Source organism: Capra hircus, chromosome 12 (assembly GCF_001704415.2).
Source record: "Capra hircus breed San Clemente chromosome 12, ASM170441v1, whole genome shotgun sequence".
NCBI classification, from domain to species: Eukaryota; Metazoa; Chordata; class Mammalia; order Artiodactyla; family Bovidae; genus Capra; species Capra hircus.
Genome location: NC_030819.1, coordinates 8650451 through 8672186, shown reverse-complemented (window position 1 = coordinate 8672186; position 21736 = coordinate 8650451). Strand labels below are relative to the sequence as shown.

The window sequence follows — 21736 nt, the reverse complement described above, 5'->3', positions numbered from 1 at the left end:
CCAGAGCATAAAACAGAAGTAACGTAACAAGTTCAAGAAAGACTTTTAAAAGATCTGCATTCAAAACAGTAAAAAAATTTTTTGACACTTTTTCCAGGATTCAAAATGTCCTCTGGATGTTTACGTAAAGTTATCCATGACAAGACTCTCACTTCCTCCATTGGCTGCTTGCTAAACTTGGCTTAGCTTGTCCCAAATGCACTGTCCTGTGGGCTGACCACTCTGACAGCCTCCCACACAACTTCTTCCACAAAGGGAGGTCTGGGGACCCCGGCCAGTGGGTTTTCTCATAACAGTCGGTAATGGAAGCCCTAGTCAGCTTGACCTCTATTTTGTTGTGCATAGAATCTCTATTATTCTAGAATGAAGGTATTTTGACTGCAAAGAAACGACAAGTCTAAAGGAAGACATGGGCAGTGACCTTCGCTGTGTCATTCCATCTCCCCTTGTTTGAGTGCTTCCAAAATAAAATATGGACTTCACCATTGGGATGTAAACACTTTGGGTGTCCCTGGAACAAGTAGCAGTGGCTGTGAAGTGCTTCGTAACCGTGCGTTTTGTATAAATGTTAACTACGTGCAACCGTTGTTTGTTTTCCACCTGGTCAGCCGCTCAGCCCGGAGGAGCAGCGTGATTAATTAGCCCACAGTTTGTTTGGTGACCCCATTAGGACGACACGATCCTTCTTCCTGAGATGACAACTCCCCCTCCCCAACACTGCTGTTTGCCTGATTCGGGGCCAAGCCCCTGGCTGCCATGGAGTCACTTACGCGTTGAAGCGAGCCCGGACCACCACGCGGCAGAAGTTCCTGAACCTGTGCTCTCGCCCCACGATGAACAGGGGCTTGTCGAAGTAGGGGTGGTTCTCTCTCAGCTCCTCTTCCTGCACCTTCCTGTTCAGGGAAGTGCACAGTTTGGGGGCGGGGGTGGGTGTCAGGCTAGGGCAGGTCTGCCCCCCCGGCATGGGAGCCACGAGGCGCCCTCCCATCCCGCTGTACCTTTTCATCTCTGCTTGCTCCTTTTTCTCCTGAATCATCTTTATCTCACTGTCTTCCCTTTGGGCATTTCTGTATCTCACCGTGTTGGAGTGCTAGACAGGAAATAAAACGGGGCACAGGGACGTGGGACCGTTTTCTGAGGGTCCCTCCCAAAGATGATCGTTTTTTTTTAAAGAAATGGAAAGGAATATCGCTCTGTTGATTTTAATGGGCTTCCCTGGTGGCTCAGCTGGTAAAGAATCGGCCTGCAATGCAGGAGATCTGGGGTCAATCCCTGGGTCGGGAAGATCCCCTGGAGAAGGCAATGACTACCCACTTTGTAGATTTTAATGGCCAGAGTCATCTTAGCAGGGGTATTTTTTTTTTTTTCCACAAAAGGGCATATTTTTCTAATAAGAACATTTATTGAGAACCTGTTATTTGCTAGGCACTGTTGCAGTTCTGTAGATATGGCCAAAGGTGGGGGGGGGGAAATGACACAATCCCTGTTCTTATGGGGTTACTATTTTCAGGGGGGAGAGATTAATAATTAAAATAAGTAAGTGAAAGTGAAGTCGCTCAGTCGTGTCTGACTCTTGGAGACCCCACGGACTGTAGCCTACCAGGCTCCTCCGTCCATGGGATTCTCCAGGCAAGAGTACTGGAGTGGGTTGCCATTTCCTTCTCCAGGAGATCTTCCCAACCCAGGGATCGAACCTGGGTCTCCTGCATTGCAGGCAGATGCTTTACCATCTGAGCCACCAGGGAAGACTAAAATGAGTAAGAATATTAGAAAATGTTTAGTGCTAAAGAGAAAAACAAATATTGTATATTAACACATGTATACTGGATCTGGAAAAATGGTACAGATGAACCTATTTCCAGGGCAGGAAATAACAGGCAGACGTAGAGAAGGGATGGGTAGGCACGGGGGTGGGGGTGGGATGAACTGGGAGGTTGGAACTGACATATATACACGACCACGTATAAAACAGATAGTCGGAAGCTGCTGTATGGCACATGGAGCTGAGCTCAGTGGTCTGTGGGGACCCAGATGGGTAGGACGGGGGGTGGGGGTGGGAAGGAGCTCCGAGAGGGGGATCCATGTGTCTGTATAGCTGGTTCACTTTGTTGCACAGCAGAAACTAACACAACATTGTAAAGTAACTATCAGTTCAGTTCAGTTCAGTTGCTCAGTCGTGCCCAACTCTTTGCGACTCCATGAATCGCAGCACGCCAGGCCTCCCTGTCCATCACCAACTCCCGGAGTTCACTCAGACTCAGGTCCATTGAGTCAGTGATGCCATCCAGCCACCTCATCCTCTGTCATCCCCTTCTCCTCCTGCCCCCAATCCCTCCCAGCATCAGAGTCTTTTCCAATGAGTTAACTCTTCGCATGAGGTGGCCAAAGAACTGGAGTTTCAGCTTCAGCATCATTCCCTTCAAAGAACACCCAGGGTTGATCTCCTTCAGGATGGACTGGTTGGATCTCCTTGCAGTCCAAGGGACTCTTAAGAGTCTTCTCCAACACCACAGTTCAAAAACATCAATTCTTCGGCACTCAGCTTTCTTCACAGTCCAACCCTCACGTCTATACATGACCACTGGAAAAACCATAGCCTTGACTAGACAGACCTTTGTTGGCAAAGTAATGTCTCTGCTTTTCAATATGCTATCTAGGTTGGTCATAACTTTTCTTCCAAGGAGTAAGCGTCTTTTCATTTCATGGCTGCAGTCATCATCTACCCCTACTTAAAAAAATTAAAATAAAAAACAAAAGAAACAAAGGGGGATTAAGAGCACGAGAAGGTCATAGCAGACCTTGGTAAGGAGCTGTTGTTATCTGAGCAAAAATGAGGAGGAGGCAGGGCACTGGACATCTTCCGAGATGTGCGCTTTTGGGGAGAGGTGGGTCTGTGTGTTCACACATGGATCAGACAGGATGCAGTATCGGTCGAGGAAACAGAATAGGAGGAGCTGAGGCCAGCAGGACAGCAGACGCTGGGTTATTAAGATCCCGACGCTGGTTTTTACTTCGTAGAAGATGGAGAACCATTGTTCAACTAACTCGATTGACTATATAGAAAAGTATTCCTTGGACTTAACTTCTGTATCCCTTATCATTCGGAATAAGTGACAGATAAAACGCTCTTGTTTTACATGGCTTCTATTCTGGAGGAAAAGACACTAGGAGAGATTTGTAGAATCCAGTGACCTTTTGCTATAAAGACGGGGCATAGATTTTTGTTATCTATGTAGAAAATACAATAAAAAATCTCTGAAGACGAAATAAGCTTCTGGAATGGAGACTATTCAAATAGGGACTTCTGTGTGTATTTTTTTAAACACACCTCTTCAAAGGCATGTTCTAATTTGATGCTTAAGTAGACCATTGATTTCCATTGTGTCTCATCGAAGGAAAGTGCTTTGAAGTAGTGTTGCCTTTCAACTCTCTCCATGTAACAGGTCTGACCTCCAAATTAAAAGGCCATGTGTTGGATCTTATCATAATTCAACATGGAGAATATGGTGGATCACATCAGAGCTGGAGCTGAAAAACCATGGTGTCAACAGATGTTTGCGCCAATTAGAAGCATGCATGTGGGCTAGCGGCAACATCATGGGTTCCCACCATCAGCTTCCTGCATCTGCAGTGTTGCCTGGAACACTTAACCAGGAGAGTGTATTCAACTAACACAGCAGATGGACTGTGCTGAAAACTCTAGAAACTCTTCAGAGGTAAGAGGTAAAGTGGTTAAAAAAAAAGGCAAAACCAAAAAAATCCAAAGCCTTGCTAAGCTTCTCTCACTTTTTCAGATGCTCTCCTTGACTCTGGACATTCAAGACTCTGCCTTCTTAGCCAAGCTATCCAGACTCAATACCTATGCCTTAATCAGGGCTTCACTAATGATCAGTATTTAATCAGTCCTTTCCAGCCGTCTCATGGCAATCTCGGCATGGTCCAGCTGCTGTTGACTCTAACCCACAGGTTAGACTTCCACCTCCTCGGGTCTCCTTGGGCTTCCACGTGGCTTGTTCCTTCACCTCCTCTGGGTCCCTGGGCTAATGCAGTGAAACCCACCTCTCTAGTGTTCCCTGCCCCTAAATCTCCACCTTTGATTTCTTTACACTATTTTACTCTTCTTTGTAATACAGAGCAAATCTGTCTCAGCAGTGATGATGGAAACTAGATAAAAATCACTCCCAGAAAGGATTATACATTTGTTCGCTCACTGATTGTTTGTCTCTTTTACTAGGATATAAGCTTCTGCAGGGCAGGAATTCTTTCTTTCTTTTTTTTAAAATTTGTTTAATTGGAGGATGACTGCTTTATGGTGTGGTGTTGCTCTTTCCTATATAACGATGTGAATTGGCTGTAAGTATACGTATCCCATCCCTCTTGAATCTCCATCTCACCCACCCCATCCTACCCCTGTAGGTCATCACAGAGCAGCAAGCTGAACTCTCTCTGCTATAAAGCAACTTTCCACTAGCTGTCTCTTTTACACATGGTCCAAAGAGTCAAAGCTATGATTTTCCAGTAGTCATGCACAGATGTGAGAGTGGGACCATAAAGAAGGCTGAGTGCCGAAGAACTGATGCTTTTGAACCATGGTGTTGGAGAAGACTCCTGAGAGTCCCTTGGACTGCAAGGAGATCCAACCAGTCCATCCTAAAGGAAATCAGTCCTGACTATTCATTGGAAGGACTGATGCTGAAACTCCAGTACTTTGGCCACCTGATGTGAAGAGCCGACTCACTGAAAAAGACCTTGATGCTGGGAAAGATTGAAGGTGACAAGAGAAGAGGGGGACAGAAGATGAGATGGTTAGATAGCATCACTGACTCAACGGACATGAATTTGAGCAAACTTCGGGAGACAGTGAAGGACAGAAGAGCTTGGCGTGCTGCAGTCCATGGGGTCATAAGGAGCTGGAGATGACTCAACAACAATAGCGATTCAACAGCAATAGGTGTATATATGTCAATGTGACTTTCTGAACTCGCCCCACCCTCGCCTTTCCCGCTGTGTGCCCTGGTCCGTTCTCTACGTCTGCATCTCCATTCTTAGTGCAGAGATTCTGTCTTGTTTCCCTGCTACTTCTTCTCCCTAGAGCAGGAACTGACAAATCATAAATACTTGATAAATATTGATATTTATTGAGTCAGTTAATAAATAAATGAGTGACCTAGAAAAGCAAAGAAATTCCTGGGAAAGTCTTATGAAGTCTTTGACAGAAAAATTCACCTAGAAACAAAATTTTCTTTCCTAGTATGTTAACCCTGGAATGACAGACACTGGGTCTAGATTTTAGGATATTTGGAAATTAGCAAAATATTTAAAGTTAATGATGTGACTCATTCCCATAAAATGCTTTAAATGTCTTTAATTTCAGTCAAATGCAAATGATATTTCACGTTTGCATTATACTATCTAAACATAAAGGACTTCTCTGGTGGCTCAGCAGCAGATAATTCACCTGCCAATGCAGGAGACACAGGTTTGAAGCCTGGGTCAGGAAGATCCCTTGGAGAAGGAAACAGCAGCCCACTCCAGTCTTCTAGTTTGGGAAATCACATGGACAGAGGAGCCTGGTGGGCAACAGTCCATGGGGTCACGAAGAGTCAGACACAACTCAGGGACTAGACAACAAAACAGTCTAACAAAGATATATGCATTGTAGGACGTCTGGACTTTTCTACAGTTCAGTCAGCCAGTTCAGTCGCTCAGTCATGTCAGACTCTTTGTGACCCCATGAACTGCAGCACGCCAGGCTTCCCTGTCCATCACCAGCTCCTGGAGTTGCTCAAACTCATGTCCATTGTGTCGGTGATACCATCCAACCCTCTCATCCTCTGTCATCCCCTTCTCCTCCTGCCTTCAATCTTTCCCAGCATCAGGGTCTGTACCAATGAGTCAGTTCTTTGCATCAGGTAGCCAAAATATTGTACAGTTAGTGGTCACTTTTCTGTACCTGGCCATTTAATTTGCTGGCTGAATTTCCCGATTCCTTCTAGTATGAAGTCTTGAGGAGATATGACAATGTGACAGAAGGAACCAAGTGCTGGAATTGTCTAAGCAATCATTAAAGATATTTTCACAATCAAGCTTTCCAAATCCAAAGTGTTAGAACTTACATCTTGAGTCAGAGTTTCAAGAGATTTCCCCCTGCTGATCCTTTGGCTGTTTGATCCGTGTCTTAATGACCTAAAACAAGCACAACCAACTGATCAATACATCTTGAGACCAAATGTGGATTCTTACGCAATGATTATAAAAAAAAAAAATAAGCCCTGATAGCATCATGCATGTTTATTTCTTTTTAGAGCAAAAGCTTTAGGTCTAACCACCTGCCTTTGATCCCACCGAACAAAATTCAGAATTTTTCCTTCTGATCTTAAAAGTGAGAGTGTGGTCATCAACAAGGAAGAGGTGTGTGAACTATTTTTTGATTGTTTGAATCTGACTGTGAGTTTCATGACTATTGTCGTCAACAAACAGAACTCAGTTCTTCACCCGTGCCTGCCTCCTGACCAGGGCTGTGCACAGGAGATGCTTCCCCTAGAACTCTGGTCCTTGCTTTCTCTGCAGCCTCGTCTCCCTGTTATTTACCTGCGCTCTTGGCGGATGTGGTGTTGCACGCTAAGAATTGACCTTTCCTTTGCCGGCTGCCCCTCAAATGATCCGCTCAGCATGCGCTGTCGAGTGCAAGCTCTAGAGAAAAAAAAGGAGACCCAGATAAATGCCTCATTCATACACTTGGGATGAATAATGCATAACTGCTCATTACCCTTCTTATTTTTAAGGAAACACCAATGATAAGACAAAATACGGCACATGACACATCGTCAAAAAGGAAAATGAGCTTTAGGTTCTGTGTCAAGAGCACTTTCAGAACAGAATGGTCATAAGCACAAGAAAGCGCTGAAAAACAAATAGACCCCTCCGCCCCCTCCCCCCCCCCCCCCCCCCCCCCCCCCCCCCCCGCAAATAGGAGAGCCTCTAGTGAGATTCTGTAAGCTGTAGGGCCAGCCTTCCCCTGGGTACCCTGGATGTTGGTTTTCAATTTAGACAGGGAGGTTTCTAATGAAAGCCCCTAGGGAAAGACTTGTCCAACCCAGGTTCCTGGGCTGATGGAATATATGTTTTGAGGAGATTTTGCAGAATGCTAGGAAAAGAAGAAAGTGAAAAGTTAGAGGCAAAAAAGTAATGGAAAGGACAAGTAATTAAAACTGGAATAAATACCTAGAGAAACGTCAGCTTTAAAGCCTGTGGCTTATAGGTGACCACTTTCTTTGCAGTCACAAAACTCTGAAGGCTTTTAAAAACATGTTCTCTTTACACCATAACCAGGCCTGTGTTAATTTCAGATTTGCTAATGAGTGAAGACAGTTGGGGGATAACACCTGTGAGGTAATGAGTCCGAGAGAAAACATTGCTTCTTCAGGAAGCTCTGTCCAACTGGAAAAGACAGGAAGTCCCTTGATATAGTAGTGGAGTGGAAAAAAAATAATTCCAGGGTTAAGAGACCTGGTTTCAAGGTGACACTGTCATCAATGAGTTGAGTGACCTTTGGGCTTAATTTCCTCACCCCAGAAGTGAGGAAAAGACCTTGATGTTGAAGAAAACTCATAGACTTAAAATGCAGCGGTTTTGTAACAGGCAAATCTTATGACACCACAGGTATTCAAACCAGAACCCACAGACTTCTGGCACTGCTTTCCAGAACACGGTCGGATTTATGGTTCCCAAAGTGAATTTCCAGAGAGGCTTTGAATCACATCATTACTGTCTGTCTTGGAGTTAAGACCTTTGAGAAAAAGACCTATGTCTATTCAGCATACTTAAAATAGCATTTTTCATGATACCATGTGTATTTTCAAGTACTTAAAAACCACTTTTGATGCCAGTGAAGATAACTGTGATGAATACAATCGCTATGAGATGTGTATCGCTATGAGAAGCAATACACATGTAATGAATGTCAATGCATTACAGGAAATAAGGCCCCCAAATCACTCTTCTTAGCTTAATCAATTACACAGATAACTTTGAGATGGAATTAAACTTTTATTGAACACCAAAGAAATATAGAGACGATGCTTATTTCTGGGTTTCCCAGGTGGTACTGGTCGTAAAGAACCCATCAGCCAGTGCAGGAGACATAAGAGACCTGGGTTCGATTCCTAGGTTGGGAAGATCCCCTGGAGGAGGGCATGGCAACCCACTCCAGTATTCTTTCCTGGAGAATCCCATGGAGAGAGGAGCCTGGCAGGCTACAGTCCATGGCGTCACAAAGAGTCAGACACGACTAAAACAACTTAGCACACACATATGGTTATTTCCAGGACTCGAATGAGGTCAAGAGGAAGATGCATTTGTAAGTTCAGCTGAGTTGACAAAGGTATAGGATGATTTCATATTATGTATATTAAGAATTATTTTTTTGGATAAAGGCCTGAAAATTATGACGGCATTCTGAAAAATATCTACCTGGAGAACGGTGTGATTCCGGCATATACAGGACCCTGTCATTCGTGTAAACCATCAAGCCTTAACCTTCAACCACTTTCTTAGTTAACTTTTATTTTTCATCCCAAGGCTCTCCTCTAAAGTGGCTGAGACCTATAGGTCTTAGATATACAACACATACAACTTGATTATAAAATACCCTTCTGCGTTGGCTGTCCTTGATGTTTGAAATACGTAGAATGTAACTGGCTTTAAGACACCTGTGATTAAAAAAAAGAAAACTGCTGGGCCCAGTAGCCCAGCCTGAAGATGCCTGGGCATCCTTGCTGGAGAAGAGTCAGGACCACAGCAGAGACCCCCTCCTCTGATTGAACAGGACAGGCAGGTCTCCATGGAGACAATCCCTCCCCCCAGGACATCTCGTCCTCCATCCCCTCCAACAGCATGGCTGAAGCAGTAGGGAGAAAGTGACTCCCCTTTTCCTCTCTGACTGATGACAAGCTCTCTCTTTCCTGCTGGATCTAGAGAATTCAGAAAAGAATACTCAAAAGGCTGGCGTTTCAGTCGTGCATGTGACATGCAGCTTTGCAGTCCATAGGTGAATCTTTCATTTCTCTGTGATTCGCTCATCCAGGCTAGGGTCACGGGGCTGGTTTTTAGCTCTATCCTGCAATCAGAAAACCCGCACTTAATCAGACTAAGAGGGCCACTTAAATGTAACATATGAAACCATTTGCTTTAATATCCTTTTCCTGCCATTTCCTTCTATGTTATAAACACTGTTAGCCGGAAGTATTTCAAACTAGATACTGATGGAAAAAAAAAGAAGAAGAAGAGAATGCTCTGAAACTCTGGATCAGTTAAAACAGGTAACAAGGGACTTCAGAGCATCAGCCTCTGTGGTTTCCGGTTGCTGGGCGAGAGGCCTCTGCTACTCTTCTTGCTCTCTGAGCACAGGCTGTTGACGTTCCTCCTCCTTCCCCGGGGCTACAAGGTGCCCACGAGATCCAAGGAGAGTGAAATCAGGCAGATGGGCCCTTGTGTCTTGGCGATAATGGTCCCCTTTGGCATTTCAGGCCACCATCTGCCAGCCTCACACCCCAGCATCCCACCCCACCTCTAGTACCAAAATGAAGCTCAACAGCCTCCACCTCCATCCAGCAGTCAGTCCTCTTGTGGAGTCTTTTCTTAGGCCAAATGTTCTGAAATCTTGTTCTTTCCCTTGAGGAGGTCCAGCATCTTTTGAACTAGGAAACTCTAGAGAGAAATCTAGGGTTTCTTTACCGAATACTGAGGGCCATATTTGTAGCAAATTCAGTTCAGTTCTGTTGCTCAGTAGTGTCTGACTCTTTGCGACCCCACGGATTGCAGCATGCCAGGCTTCCCTGTCGATCACCAACTCCCGGAGCCTGCTCAAACTCATGTTCAATGAGTCAGTGACGCCATCCAACCATCTCATCCTCTGTCGCCCCCTTCTCCTCCTGCCTTCATTCTTTCCTGGCATCAGGGTCTTTTCCAATGAGTCAGTTTTTTGCATCAGGTGGCCAAAGTAAATTGGGTGAAGGCAAAATTTTTTGGACTTCCCAGGTGGCGCAGCGGTAAAGAATCTGCCTGACAGAATCTGCAGGAGACGCGGGTTCAATCCCTGGATCAGGAAGATCCCCTGGAGAAGGAACTGGCAACCCAGTCCATTATTCTTGCCTGGAAAATCCCATGGGCAGACAGAGCATGCTTGTCTCAGCCCCAGTGGTCCCTGTCTGCCTGTGGGGCCCATGAGAGCAGTTACAGTCACAACTACTGAGCCTTCACTCTAGAGCCTGTGAGCTGCAACTACTCAGGTCCGTGCCCTGGAGCCTGTGCTTCGAAACAAGAGAAGCCACTCCAGTAAGGAGCCTGCAAACCACAGTGAAGAGCAGCCCTGCTCGCTGCAACGAGAAAGCCCGTGCAGCAAGAAGACCCATCTCAGTCAGAAATAAGTAAATAAAAAGTATATAAAAGAAGAAAATATATGGGAAAAACCTTATATACTGAGTTGGCCAAAAACTTCATTTGAATTTTTCCACAAAATGGAATACAATACAAAGCGACTAGATGCCCAAACCGGGTTCTTTGTGCATGACGCAAGAAACTCAGAGAGAAGGCTATGGATTTGGGGGGAGAGAGGGGCTGCTGGGAGCAAGGGCGTGGGGAAGGATGCCCTGACAACACCTGGGCTTTGAAGCAGGTGCAGCAAAGATTGCAGCATTAGGATGTTTCTGCATAAATACAACAGCTTCACGCATAAGCCAATGTCACCATCTTTGATACACGTAAAATATTTTGTTATTCAAGAAAACAATAAGCTTGGTAGAAAAGTCACTGCCATCTGGCACAATCAGCTGCTACTAAGAGGTTACAGAATTTCTAATGCAATGGGCCAAGGTTCACCCAAAAGTATGGTAAAAGCCTGCTTTACTATCTTTAAAAAGAAATACAATTTTATTATGTGTAAGCATGGACTGTCATCCAAACTATGAACTACCAAATTGAGTTTCGACATGAATGTCATATAATTACAAACTCTGAAATAAATGGGTTCTGATAAGTAACATCAAGTGAGAAATAAATATTTCACTGGGGTAAAAGTATGAAAGGATGATGTTCCATGTTCCTGTAGCCACATTATTAACCAAGCTTGTTTAATGCTTACAGCATTTGGTCATTTAATGCTTACGGGATTAGTTACTTTCCTTACTAGACTGTGCATTTTTCACAGCCCATTTTATCACTCAAACTCATATTCCTAGAAGCAAAGTTCCTGGCACGTGAAGGGACTGATGGAAGACAGGGGGAGGTGGGGGTGTACAGAGAGTAGAGATGAGTGTGTGTGTGTGTGTGTGTGTGTGTGCACGCGTGTGTGTAGTGGGGGAGGCAGGACCTAGAACTTGCTAGTCTCAGGTTCAGAGTAGCAAATCCACCCAGCAGTACAGAGGGGCTTCAAAGTTCTGCCTTTGCCTGGAGACTTAACGGAGAAGATGATTTGCAAAAACACACGGTTTAGGATCAAACACTTCTGACCTCAGCTTTCACGAGCTACGGGACCTCAGGCAAGGGATGTGTCTTGTTTGAGTCTCCATGCCATATGTGTAAAATGTGGGGACGAGAATACTGACTTTATAGGGAGCGGGAAGGACCAAGCAGGGTTATGAATATGCAAGTGCTTTGGGAACTCTGATGCTGGATTTAAATTTCAATTTCCGTTACCGACTCTTCTGTCTTGTCCTATGTCGCGGTTGATGCTGAAACATTTGATAGCGGGCGGAGGCAGAGGACAGCAAGTCTGATGGACATCTGCGTTGGATGGTAAGTCTTTTCTCTTCTGACTGTGAATGGTGATGCACTCTCTGGACCAGAGTTGCAGCCTCTTAACCGGTCTCCACAAATGTATTATTATCCCAGGCAAAGTGATGTCTGAGGTGGCCATCCGTGGCGTGACGGTGGTCCCCACTTCCTGGCGATGCGGGGCAGGACCCTGTGGCCTCCCCTGCTGCCCATCCTCCACCTGTCTGTGGTCTGTGGAAAAACTTTAGCCAAGGAAGAAGCTTAATCAGAGAAGTGAGAACACGCAGAAACAAAGGGGAACAGTCCAAGGAGACCAAGCAGGAATAATTTAGTCATTAAGCACAGTCAAGGACCTTTAGTTCCTTCTCAGTGGTGTAGATAATATCCTGAGCCATATCCTGTGAGTTGTCTTATAGATACTGAAACGCCCGCCAGGTGGAGAAGTGAGCGACAGCGTGACCAGACGGTAGCTGTGATGTGACTGCTTGTGTTCTCCGTTGCTAAATCGTGTCCAAAAGCTGCCCCAATTCTGAGAACCGGCCTCAAGAAATGCAAACAAACTGACCCTGGAACTGAAGATTAACGACTGAAACCAATCAACACGACGCTGCTCAGACCACCGATGACCGACTTCAAGGGCTGACTGCTGCTGTTGTGTGGAGCCCCCTCCTTCTCTCTATAGAAGCTCATGCCCCCTGATGTTGGAATTGGGGAGGAATCAGCCTTTGGACAGAATCCACACCCACTCCCTACCCAGCTGCTGGCATCCAAAATAAAACAAACTCTCCTTTCCACCAACCTGCCCTCTATATTGCCCTCCCAGGTGGCTCAGTGATAGAGAACCCATCTGCAATTCAGAGACTCAGGAGATGCAGGTTTGATCCCTGGGCTGGGAAGATTCCCTGGAGAAGAAGATGGCAATCCACTCCAGTATTCTTCCTGGGAAAGTCCAAAGTCAGACACGACTGAGCACTTACGCACGCACGTCCTCTGTATTGGCTTTTGAGTGGCGAGCAACCAGACTGCACTGTTGGTTACGCTGGTTTCCCTGCCTTTGTGTAGCCCCTTGAGTGCAGGCAGGACTTAAGAGACTTGCTTTTAACGAACAGAAGGCAGAAAGGATGGAAGAGGTCACCAGACACTGTGGTTCCCCCTTCTGCAGTTTCTCACTTGCTCGAGGAAGAAGGCAGCATGCTGAGAGCTGCTCTAAGGAGGGACCCCCCTCCTAAGAGATGAGGGGGCTCCCACCAAGAGCCCAGTAGGCACACAGCCTTCTTAACAACCGTGCAAGCGAGCTAGGAAGGGGATGCTCCCATTCCCCTGAAAATGCCTGCAGCTTTGCGAGAGACCCAGAGCCAGAGACCCCAAGAAGCCATGCCTACCTTTTTTATTTTTATTTATTTTTCACTGAAGGGTGATTGCTTTACAATACTGTATTGGTTTCAGAGGAAGGAGAGACACGTATACCTGTGGCTGAGTCATGCTGATACATGGCAGAAAGCAACACATGCCCAGCTTCTTGACCAAAGTTGTGAGTTCATCCACGTGCTGGTTAAATCACTAATTGTAGAGTAGTTTGCAACACAATAGGTAATGAATACCATTATCATCACTGCCTTAAAATCCTCCGCATCCTATTGCTCCTCAGAGAAAGATGAAGACCCAAAGCTCAGCTTGACTTGCAAAGTCCTGTATGTCTCCCTCTGAGAGCCCCTCCAGGTCCCATCTTCCACCAGCAGGGACCTCGCTTTCCATATCGTTCTCCGTGGTCCTGCCGATCCTCATATGCGCCGGGCTCCAAAGAGCTCCAAGACAACCCGGCTGGTCACTGATGACTCCACCTTGTACACAGTAGGTGCTCAACAAACATTTGTTAAATGAACGAACCTTGACATCTGTAAAGATCAAATATTTTCATTTCTTTTTTGATCCTTTTATGCTCACGAAGCATGGAAATAATCACAAACAAAAGAGCATGTGTTTGAACTGTGCGTTTGAAAGGGGACGTTAAATACTCTTAATTTGATCTCAAGTTAGAATATTACTAATCTTTTATTTATTTTTTAATCATTTACTTTTACTTTTTTTTTCATTCATTGGGCTTCCTTGGTAGCTGAGACGGTAAAGTATCTGCCTGCAATGCAGGAGACCTGGGTTCGATCCCTGGGTTGGGAAGATCTCCTGGAGAAAGAAATGGCAACCCACTCCAGTACTCTTGCCTGGAAAATCCCATGGACGGAGGAGTCTCAGGCTACAATCCATGGGGTCACAAAGAGTTGGACATCAGACAGTGTTCCTTGCAAGTAGAAAGCTTATAAAGCTTTATCTATATTCTATGAAATAGTTACTAAGAGAAACTTACAAACCATCACTGGGAACAAGGTCACCGTATACCGTGTCTTACAGCAATCTACGGCCAAATCAAAATAGTAAATAAGGGAGGAATTTGAGACTGTTACACTTTTACCAATAAGAAATTAGATGCATCCATTGTTGAAGTTACTCAGGAAAAAACCTAGTCTGAAGGAAAAGTACTCGAAGATTCATTTCAATTCTATTTTGCCGCTTTACATTTTCCATAAGGATTTAGATGCCTTCTGGTTGCATGGAAGGAAGACAATGCTCAGGTGTTGAAGACACACACTGTGATCCCCAGGGACAGTCTGGCTCATCCAGGTTGGGGGGAGACCCTAAGAGTTGTGACATGAAGGTCTTCAATATCTTTCCTTTATCCCTTCATAATGGCAAGTCCTTGAAGCCCGGGTTCTTAGAAACTCCATTTTGTGGGCTTAAAATTAAAAACAAAACAAAACAAAACACTTGGTCAGCTTGCCTGGCTTCTGGAACTAGAAGGCACAAGGCTTCAAGGGTCTGGTGAAAAATAATGAAGCCTTTTGTCTTGTCTGAGTGAGGAAATTCTCCATTATGCAGGCATCTGTAATCCCTTTATCCCTGCTCCCTGGAGGAGAAGGACAGGGGGGCATGCTCCTTCTCCCAGCTGGGGTTAGCGTTCCGCCCTCTCTACCTTTGAAAGTAAAACAAGACTAGGACCCCTGATGATGACTCAAACGTGGGAATATTCTTCAGCAAACACGAACTCCCAGTTGCAAAAATATTACCCCTGGTTTCTTGCCAAGCCTTTGAAAAAAAAATATGAAAGATTGACTCCCCCACCCCCCCGCCCTTCTCCGCCTTGCCTTTGTGCTGTGGAATTTCAATTACCCCTTATATGACAGCCATATATTTATATAAAATCTTTTATGGAGGTCGAGGGGAGAGAATTGTGTCTTAAGAAATTGTCTCTATTTTTCTTGACATGTCTCCATCTAAAATATTTTAAGACTGGCCCAAAGATGATGTTTCTAAGAGAGATCTTGGGGCTTTATTAGCCTTTAAACACCACGAGTTGTTTATAGAGACAGTAGCAGGGGGTCCTTGGTTTCTTTCTTAGCTGTCTCCACATCTTCTTTCTTAATGTTCCCGGACACGGGATGGGAAAAGTCTGTATGCTCTATAATGAAAGACAGAGGCCTGTGAGTCTTCAAATTATTTTCATACATTATAGAGAAGTTAAATTACTTGGTATTAAGTGTCCAGTATTAAATGTCATTACCATCTAAAGGCATGGCTATGTAACTTTGCAGAACGTTGAATCTGAGGGCCCCCTTGTAAAGTATTATCAGATGTGGTTAACGTAAGATAGTCACATCAAGAGACTTACTGGAAAAGTCCCTGATGGTGGGAAAGATTGAGGGCAGGAGGAGAAGGGGGTGGCAGAGGATGAGATGGTGGGATGGCATCACCGACTCAATGGCGATGAGTTTGAACAAACTCTGGGAGACATTGGAGGACATCACAAGGAAGCCTGGCATGCTACAGTCCATGGGGTCATAAACAGGCGGACACAACTGAGTGGCTGAACAACAGCAACAACGTCCAGAGAGAATAGAGAGAGAGTCCTTCAGGGGTGATGATGTAAAACCACGGCTCCAGAACTTGGGAAGGGAACAGATGAATGCTTCCTGGGAAGGACTCTCACCTGCCTCCACAATGCTAAAGCCAACGGTGAGTGCCTCGCTCCTGGCCTCCGGCAATGAGAGAAGAGCTGCATTTATAGGTTTATAGTTTATACCATACTGAAAAAATCCAGCTCCTTAGTGAGTCAGCCCAGTCCTCAGGACAGCTCTTCAATAGCTGCAGAGAATTAGTTCCTTCCAATCTTGTGTTTTTCAAGAAAATGTTTTCATACGTAGACATGCAACTACACCGACAACCAGAACCTCACTGTTTTAGATTGAAAAACGAAAGAAGCCTTAAGTCTTATCGTACACAGATACCATACGTGAGAAGGAAAATGACCTCTTGAGAAACCCATGCCTTTAGTGCATCTATTGAAATTCAGCAAATAAAATATCTGAAACCCTGTACCATTCACTGTGAGGTGAACCTTGCTGAGGATTCAGAAAAATGTCAACTGCTATGCAAAGGCTGCGCTTTTTAATAACAAAAATGAAATCTGCCAAATGTTGCATAAACCATTCAAACTGATTTTTCTAGAGATATGCATCTTCCTCTATTACTTGCTGCTTTACCCATCAATGATAAACCAGTAAAAGAAAACCTAGTCAAAATATCTTCCCACATCTGTTGGGTAAAATTTAATAGTAGCTCTCCTAATCCATAGTATTAATACAATCATTTTGGGGGCTTATCTGAAAGTAATCTACAAATCATATACTATGTCAATGAAATATATTTTGATTACTACAAATCAGGTACTATCTAGAAAAACAGAATATATTATTTTACTATGTAAGGTGATGGATGTTACCTAGACTTCTTTGTGGTGATCATTTCATAGTGTATACAAACCTCCTAGAATCACTATGCTGTACACCTGAAACTAATACATATGTTAATCATATCTGAAAACATTTTTCAAAGTTCAAGGAAAGGGGAGAAGGCAATGGCACCCCACTTCAGTACTCTTGCCTGGAAAATTCCATGGACGGAGGAGCCTGATAGGCTGCAGTCTATGGGGTCGCAAAGAGTCGGACACGACTGAGCTACTTCATTTTCACTTTCCACTTTCATGCATTGGAGAAGGAAATGGCAACCCACTCCAGTGTTCTTGCCTGGAGAATCCCATGGACAGAGGAGTCTGGTGGGCTGCCATCTGTGGGGTCGCACAGAGTCAGACACGACTGAGCTACTTCATTTTCACTTTTCACTTTCATGCATTGGAGAAGGAAATGGCAACCCACTCCAGTGTTTTTGCCTGGAGAATCCCGTGGACGGAGGAGCCTGCTGGGCTGCCGTCTACGGGGTCACACAGAGTCAGACACGACTGAGGCGACTTAGCAGCAGCAGCAGCAGCAAGGAAAGTTTAGTTGGTAAAAGCAAACAAAACAAGAATATATTGTTTCAATTAAGTTATATTTTGCCTCCTTGAAATTTTCACTATTTTATGTTTTATTCAAATGCATGCACCCACGGATTCTTTTTTAAAAAATTAACTAACTACTTTTCCTGGCTGCACCATATGGTATACAGAAATTCCCCCATCAGGGATTGAACCCAAGCCCCTGAAGTGTAAGTGTGGAGTCTTAACTACTGGCCCACCAGGGAAGTCTCCCACATATCTTATTGCCTTAGTTTATTGTTCTCTGAATACAGCTAATTTCTACCCATTTACGTAGTCTCTGTATCTCCAAATGGTCTTCCAACCAGTCTACAAGTTTTTTGAGTACCAGGAAAATCTTCGTAAGGAAAGCCAATGGTTAGGCAGACTTAACAAAATCACAGATAAATATTTACAATAGTATTTAATATTTACATGAAATATTTGATTACTGTGTAATGGCAATTCTAATAGAGTCACACTAAAAGTCTATGTATTTCTAAACATAGTCAATACGTTAATACATCTATTTAATAAATCAGATAGTAATAATTCAATTTAATTAATAAAGGGTGCACTAATGCCCCATACCCTCTTTCCTTAAAACTTCAGGTTATTCTTGCTAACGATGGTTATAAGACTTTGCCGCGGTGTCGGCAGGCTGACCAGTCTCAGCCCGCTTCCTCTTGTCTGCGGGGTCTTCCTGGCGCACCGCACCCTTCAGGGGCTGGAGCAGGTCTCACTGAGCTCTGGCAAGTCTGGCCCCGGGTTCTGGGACGTGCACGGTCCTCACATCCTCTCGGGGATGCTGTGCACGCCCTGTGAGCTGTGCCCAGGGCACGGAGCTGCACAGAACTCCCGTGACCTTACCCAGAAGTTGTGAACTCCTGGGCTAACAGATGAAACAATAATTTGAAAAGGAGAACACGCCATGGGAAAGGGATAAGACATCGTGCTCTGCATCGCGAAGCGCTCTTAGACTCCCCGAGAATCTGCTCAGAGGACTGGCAGCTCCAGTCTAGACAAGACAAGGCAGAGGAGGATGAAGAGGCTCTTTGCCCTCTCCTCAACCCCCCTGCTTTCACAGCTAGCGAAGTGCACAGGGACAGGCGGACTTTGGAGGGAATCTTTGGGATTTACTTTGAATTTCTTCCTCTAAAAATTCCGTGATCTCCTCCATCGGTTCAAAATCAGGTTTGCCACCCCTTCCAGGGGAATAAAACTTAGATGCTCACATCCTAGGGAAGAGTCCAGATGTCAGTTAATCTCCCTTGGGGAGAGAGAGCTGGGAGAATAAGACCCTCAGAGATGCCAGTGGATCAAGAGAATACCTCACCAAGCCCACGGCCCAGGAAGGACCTACCCCAGCTAAGCCCTCAACCATCCTGAAGTTATGGAGCACCAACGCTGTGTGCACACAGAAGGTTCCAGGCAGAAATTACAACCCCTGCAGAAGACGATGCCATGGTGTCCCAGCCCCAGTGGTCCCTGGTCTGCCCGTGGTGCCCATGTTGGCAGTCACACCTTCTGTTCAGCTGCTCCCTCGCCCAGGGCACCAGCCCCTCTGAACCAACGATCTCGATTAAATCCTGCTCACTGTCACTGTTCTGGCTGCCAAGCCCATCAGGCTCCACTTTACCAACACCTGAGGCCACCCCCAAACCTCTCTGTGGGATGCTGGTCTCCCTGTTTGACTAGGCTTCCTTGCCAATGCCTCTGTAGGTGCCCCACTTCTGAGACAGGACTGTTTTATTCCCTGGCCCATCCAAGCAGGATGGAGACTTTCACAGCCTCCCTTTGGGCATTACAAAGATCACAGTTCCCTGCATCCAGGAGTTCCCGTTGGCTATTGCGGATGCTAACCTGGGCTGAGAAATCTGTTGTTAGTTCACAACTATATCCGACAATAAGCATCCAGGAAATGAACTAAACAAATGATCTGATGATACCCTAAAGATGTTAGCCAGTCTAGCAAAGCTTGCTGGTGGCAGTGGTTTGGTCACTAAATCATGTACGACTCTTGCGACCCCATGGACTGTGGCCTGCCAGGCTCTTCTGTCCACAGGATTTCCCAGGCAAGAATACAGGAGTAGGTTGCCATTCCCTTCTCCAGGGGATCTTCCTGACCCAGGGACTGAACCTATATCTCCTGCATTGCAGGTGGATTCTCTACCAACTGAGCCACCAGGGAAGCTTCTCAACTGAGCTGCAGCAGTACACTGCTTCTAGCTGGGTAAGCAAGAACTTTGGGATCAACCTGGAAAAAGAGTACACTGATGTGTGAAACTCCAGTACTTTGGCCACCTCATGCGAAGAGTTGACTCATTGGAAAAGACTCTGATGCTGGGAGGGATTGGGGGCAGGAGGAGAAGGGGACGACAGAGGATGAGATGGCTGGATGGCATCACTGACTCAATGGACATGAGTCTGAGTGAACTCCGGGAGTTGGTGATGGACAGGGAGGCCTGGAGTGCTGTGATTCACGGGGTCGCAAAGAGTCGGACATGACTGAGTGACTGAACTGATGTGTCAAAAGCATTTTATGTCCCAGATCTGGCCTGTGCTGGACAACAGCAGACATTCTGCAGCAGGCCCTGGAAGATCAGCTTTGAAAGGTAGCTGTCAGTTGCTTGTCCCTCAGGGGCAACTGTGGGTTTCCCCTAACTTGTTGCCAATAATGGAAAATCACCTACAGATACCAGCTTGTTTAACCCTCTCCTATAAGTCAGCGGCTATAAATTTACAGACCTCATTTAAGAGATGAGAAAACAGAGGTGCAGAGACATAAGCAACTTGCCCAATATCAGACATCCAGAAGGCATGGAGCCAGGATTCTTACTTATTTTGGCTACAGGGCTGCTGAGTAAGTACTTGATACACATGCTCAGGTAATCCTATGAGGTCAAAATGCAGAGGGTGCAGGTTCGATCCCTGTCAGGGAACTTAGACCCCATATGCTGTGTGGTGTGGCCAAAAGATCGAAAAAAAATGTGTGTGTGTATATATATATATATATATATATATAGAGAGAGAGAGAGAGAGAGAGAGAAACTACTCAGTTTTGGTATATTTTTATTATATTAAAATATCCATTACTTCAGTGTAGGAACAATTTAGGGAATAAACTTTGAAAAAAGTGATGAGAAAAACTGACCCAATAAGTCATTAAATATATTTAGTTTTTCAACAGTAAGTAGCATTCAACTATATTTTAAACATATTAATTCAGTGTATGGAAAAGAAAATTATGTCATAGATCCAAACGTCACATTACAAAAATCACACCATACTGAGCACTCAGAGAGGTTATAAAGATTCCATCCCTAGCTAAAGAGATACTGACAGTGAGCGGCAAAAGGATGGAACTTTCTAAAATAATGAAACATGTTTAATTATTTTATTCTGACATTTCTCGATGCATTCAGCCTCACAGGAATGATAATGCATTTTTGCTCAATTTCAGGGCTCGAATTAGAGAAATCTCAGGAGAGGGGGTGATGCTTTTGAAAGCACACTGCCTGGTGTTTTGATTTCATCTGATGTGGTATAAAGGTCACTGCCTTTTGAAGAAAGCTTTCTCTAGTGGAGCTGAACAGTGTACACAAAGTCAAAACAAGAGTGAATTTAATAGCAACCTTGGATTTTATAATTTAGGGCCATCGTCTTTCTCACAAGACTGTCCAGGTAAGTCTGGCCCATTAATGCCAAGTGAATCACCTGCATTTAAGCTTTTGACAGTGTTCTCAAGTTCTGTTAAAATGCCCTATTTTTTGTTTCTCATCAAAGTGTTCCTATACATACCCAGAAGTTCATTTCAATTTTCAAAGCACACATTAATATCAAAAAATAATAATAAATAGAAAAATACAACTGAAAGATGATTATGTAGAATTATATACAGATTATAATATGTAGAAATCACTGGTGACCCCACCACTGATTCAACACTCTAGCCTCTCTCTGAAATTCTTTTTTCTTTGTGGACTTGAATTTCCTGTTCATAGGGAGGTATACAGCATGCTCTTTGCCAGAATAACTCAGATCCTGTTTCAAACAGAAGATGCATATTTGAAAATGTGGGTTCCCTGCTAGGTGAGAACCCTGGTAATTCTACAGCTTCAATATCAGTACTAAGAACCAAGACCCCTCCATTAATAGGACTTGAATATTCATTCCAGGAAAATGAATGTCCAGGAATTTAAGGCCATAACCAAGAAGCAATTTCACTGTTAGCTTCAAGAACTTTTCGAAAATCCACTCATCCGAACTACAAACTAAAGGACCATTTTCTTTCTCTAGAAAACAGGTCATCAACTGGACATACTGTTCCAGTGTGAACTGGCTCTCACTGGTTCTCATTAAGACTCTAATTGGTTCAAATTGGTTCTAATTGGTTCTCATTAAGACTCTGGCCAAGACCCTGCCCAGCTGGGTCCACCAATCCTAAACATCTTAAGAATGCTGTTACTAAAAATCAGTTATATTTATTTTTGGAAGGTAATACGCAAAAGTGGAAGCTGCTCAGTTGCGTCCAACTCTTTGTGACTCCTCTGTCCATGGAAA

General features: G+C 44.6%; 1 protein-coding gene and 1 non-coding gene across 3 annotated transcripts in view; both read right to left on the bottom strand.

The window, feature by feature from the left end:
• NALCN (sodium leak channel, non-selective) overlaps positions 1 to 21736 on the bottom strand; it is a 302346-nt gene that overhangs the window by 48940 nt on the left and 231670 nt on the right. For both annotated transcript variants that reach the window (XM_018056384.1, XM_018056385.1), the window contains 4 exons: positions 6592 to 6693; positions 6117 to 6186; positions 999 to 1090; positions 771 to 893 (listed from right to left, as the gene is read on the bottom strand). In XM_018056384.1, the coding sequence (XP_017911873.1) occupies positions 771 to 893; positions 999 to 1090; positions 6117 to 6186; positions 6592 to 6693 (387 nt within the window). The remainder of the gene's footprint in view (positions 1 to 770; positions 894 to 998; positions 1091 to 6116; positions 6187 to 6591; positions 6694 to 21736) is intronic.
• TRNAC-GCA lies at positions 1674 to 1745 on the bottom strand. Its single transcript has one exon. It is a non-coding gene; the product is annotated as a tRNA-Cys (tRNA).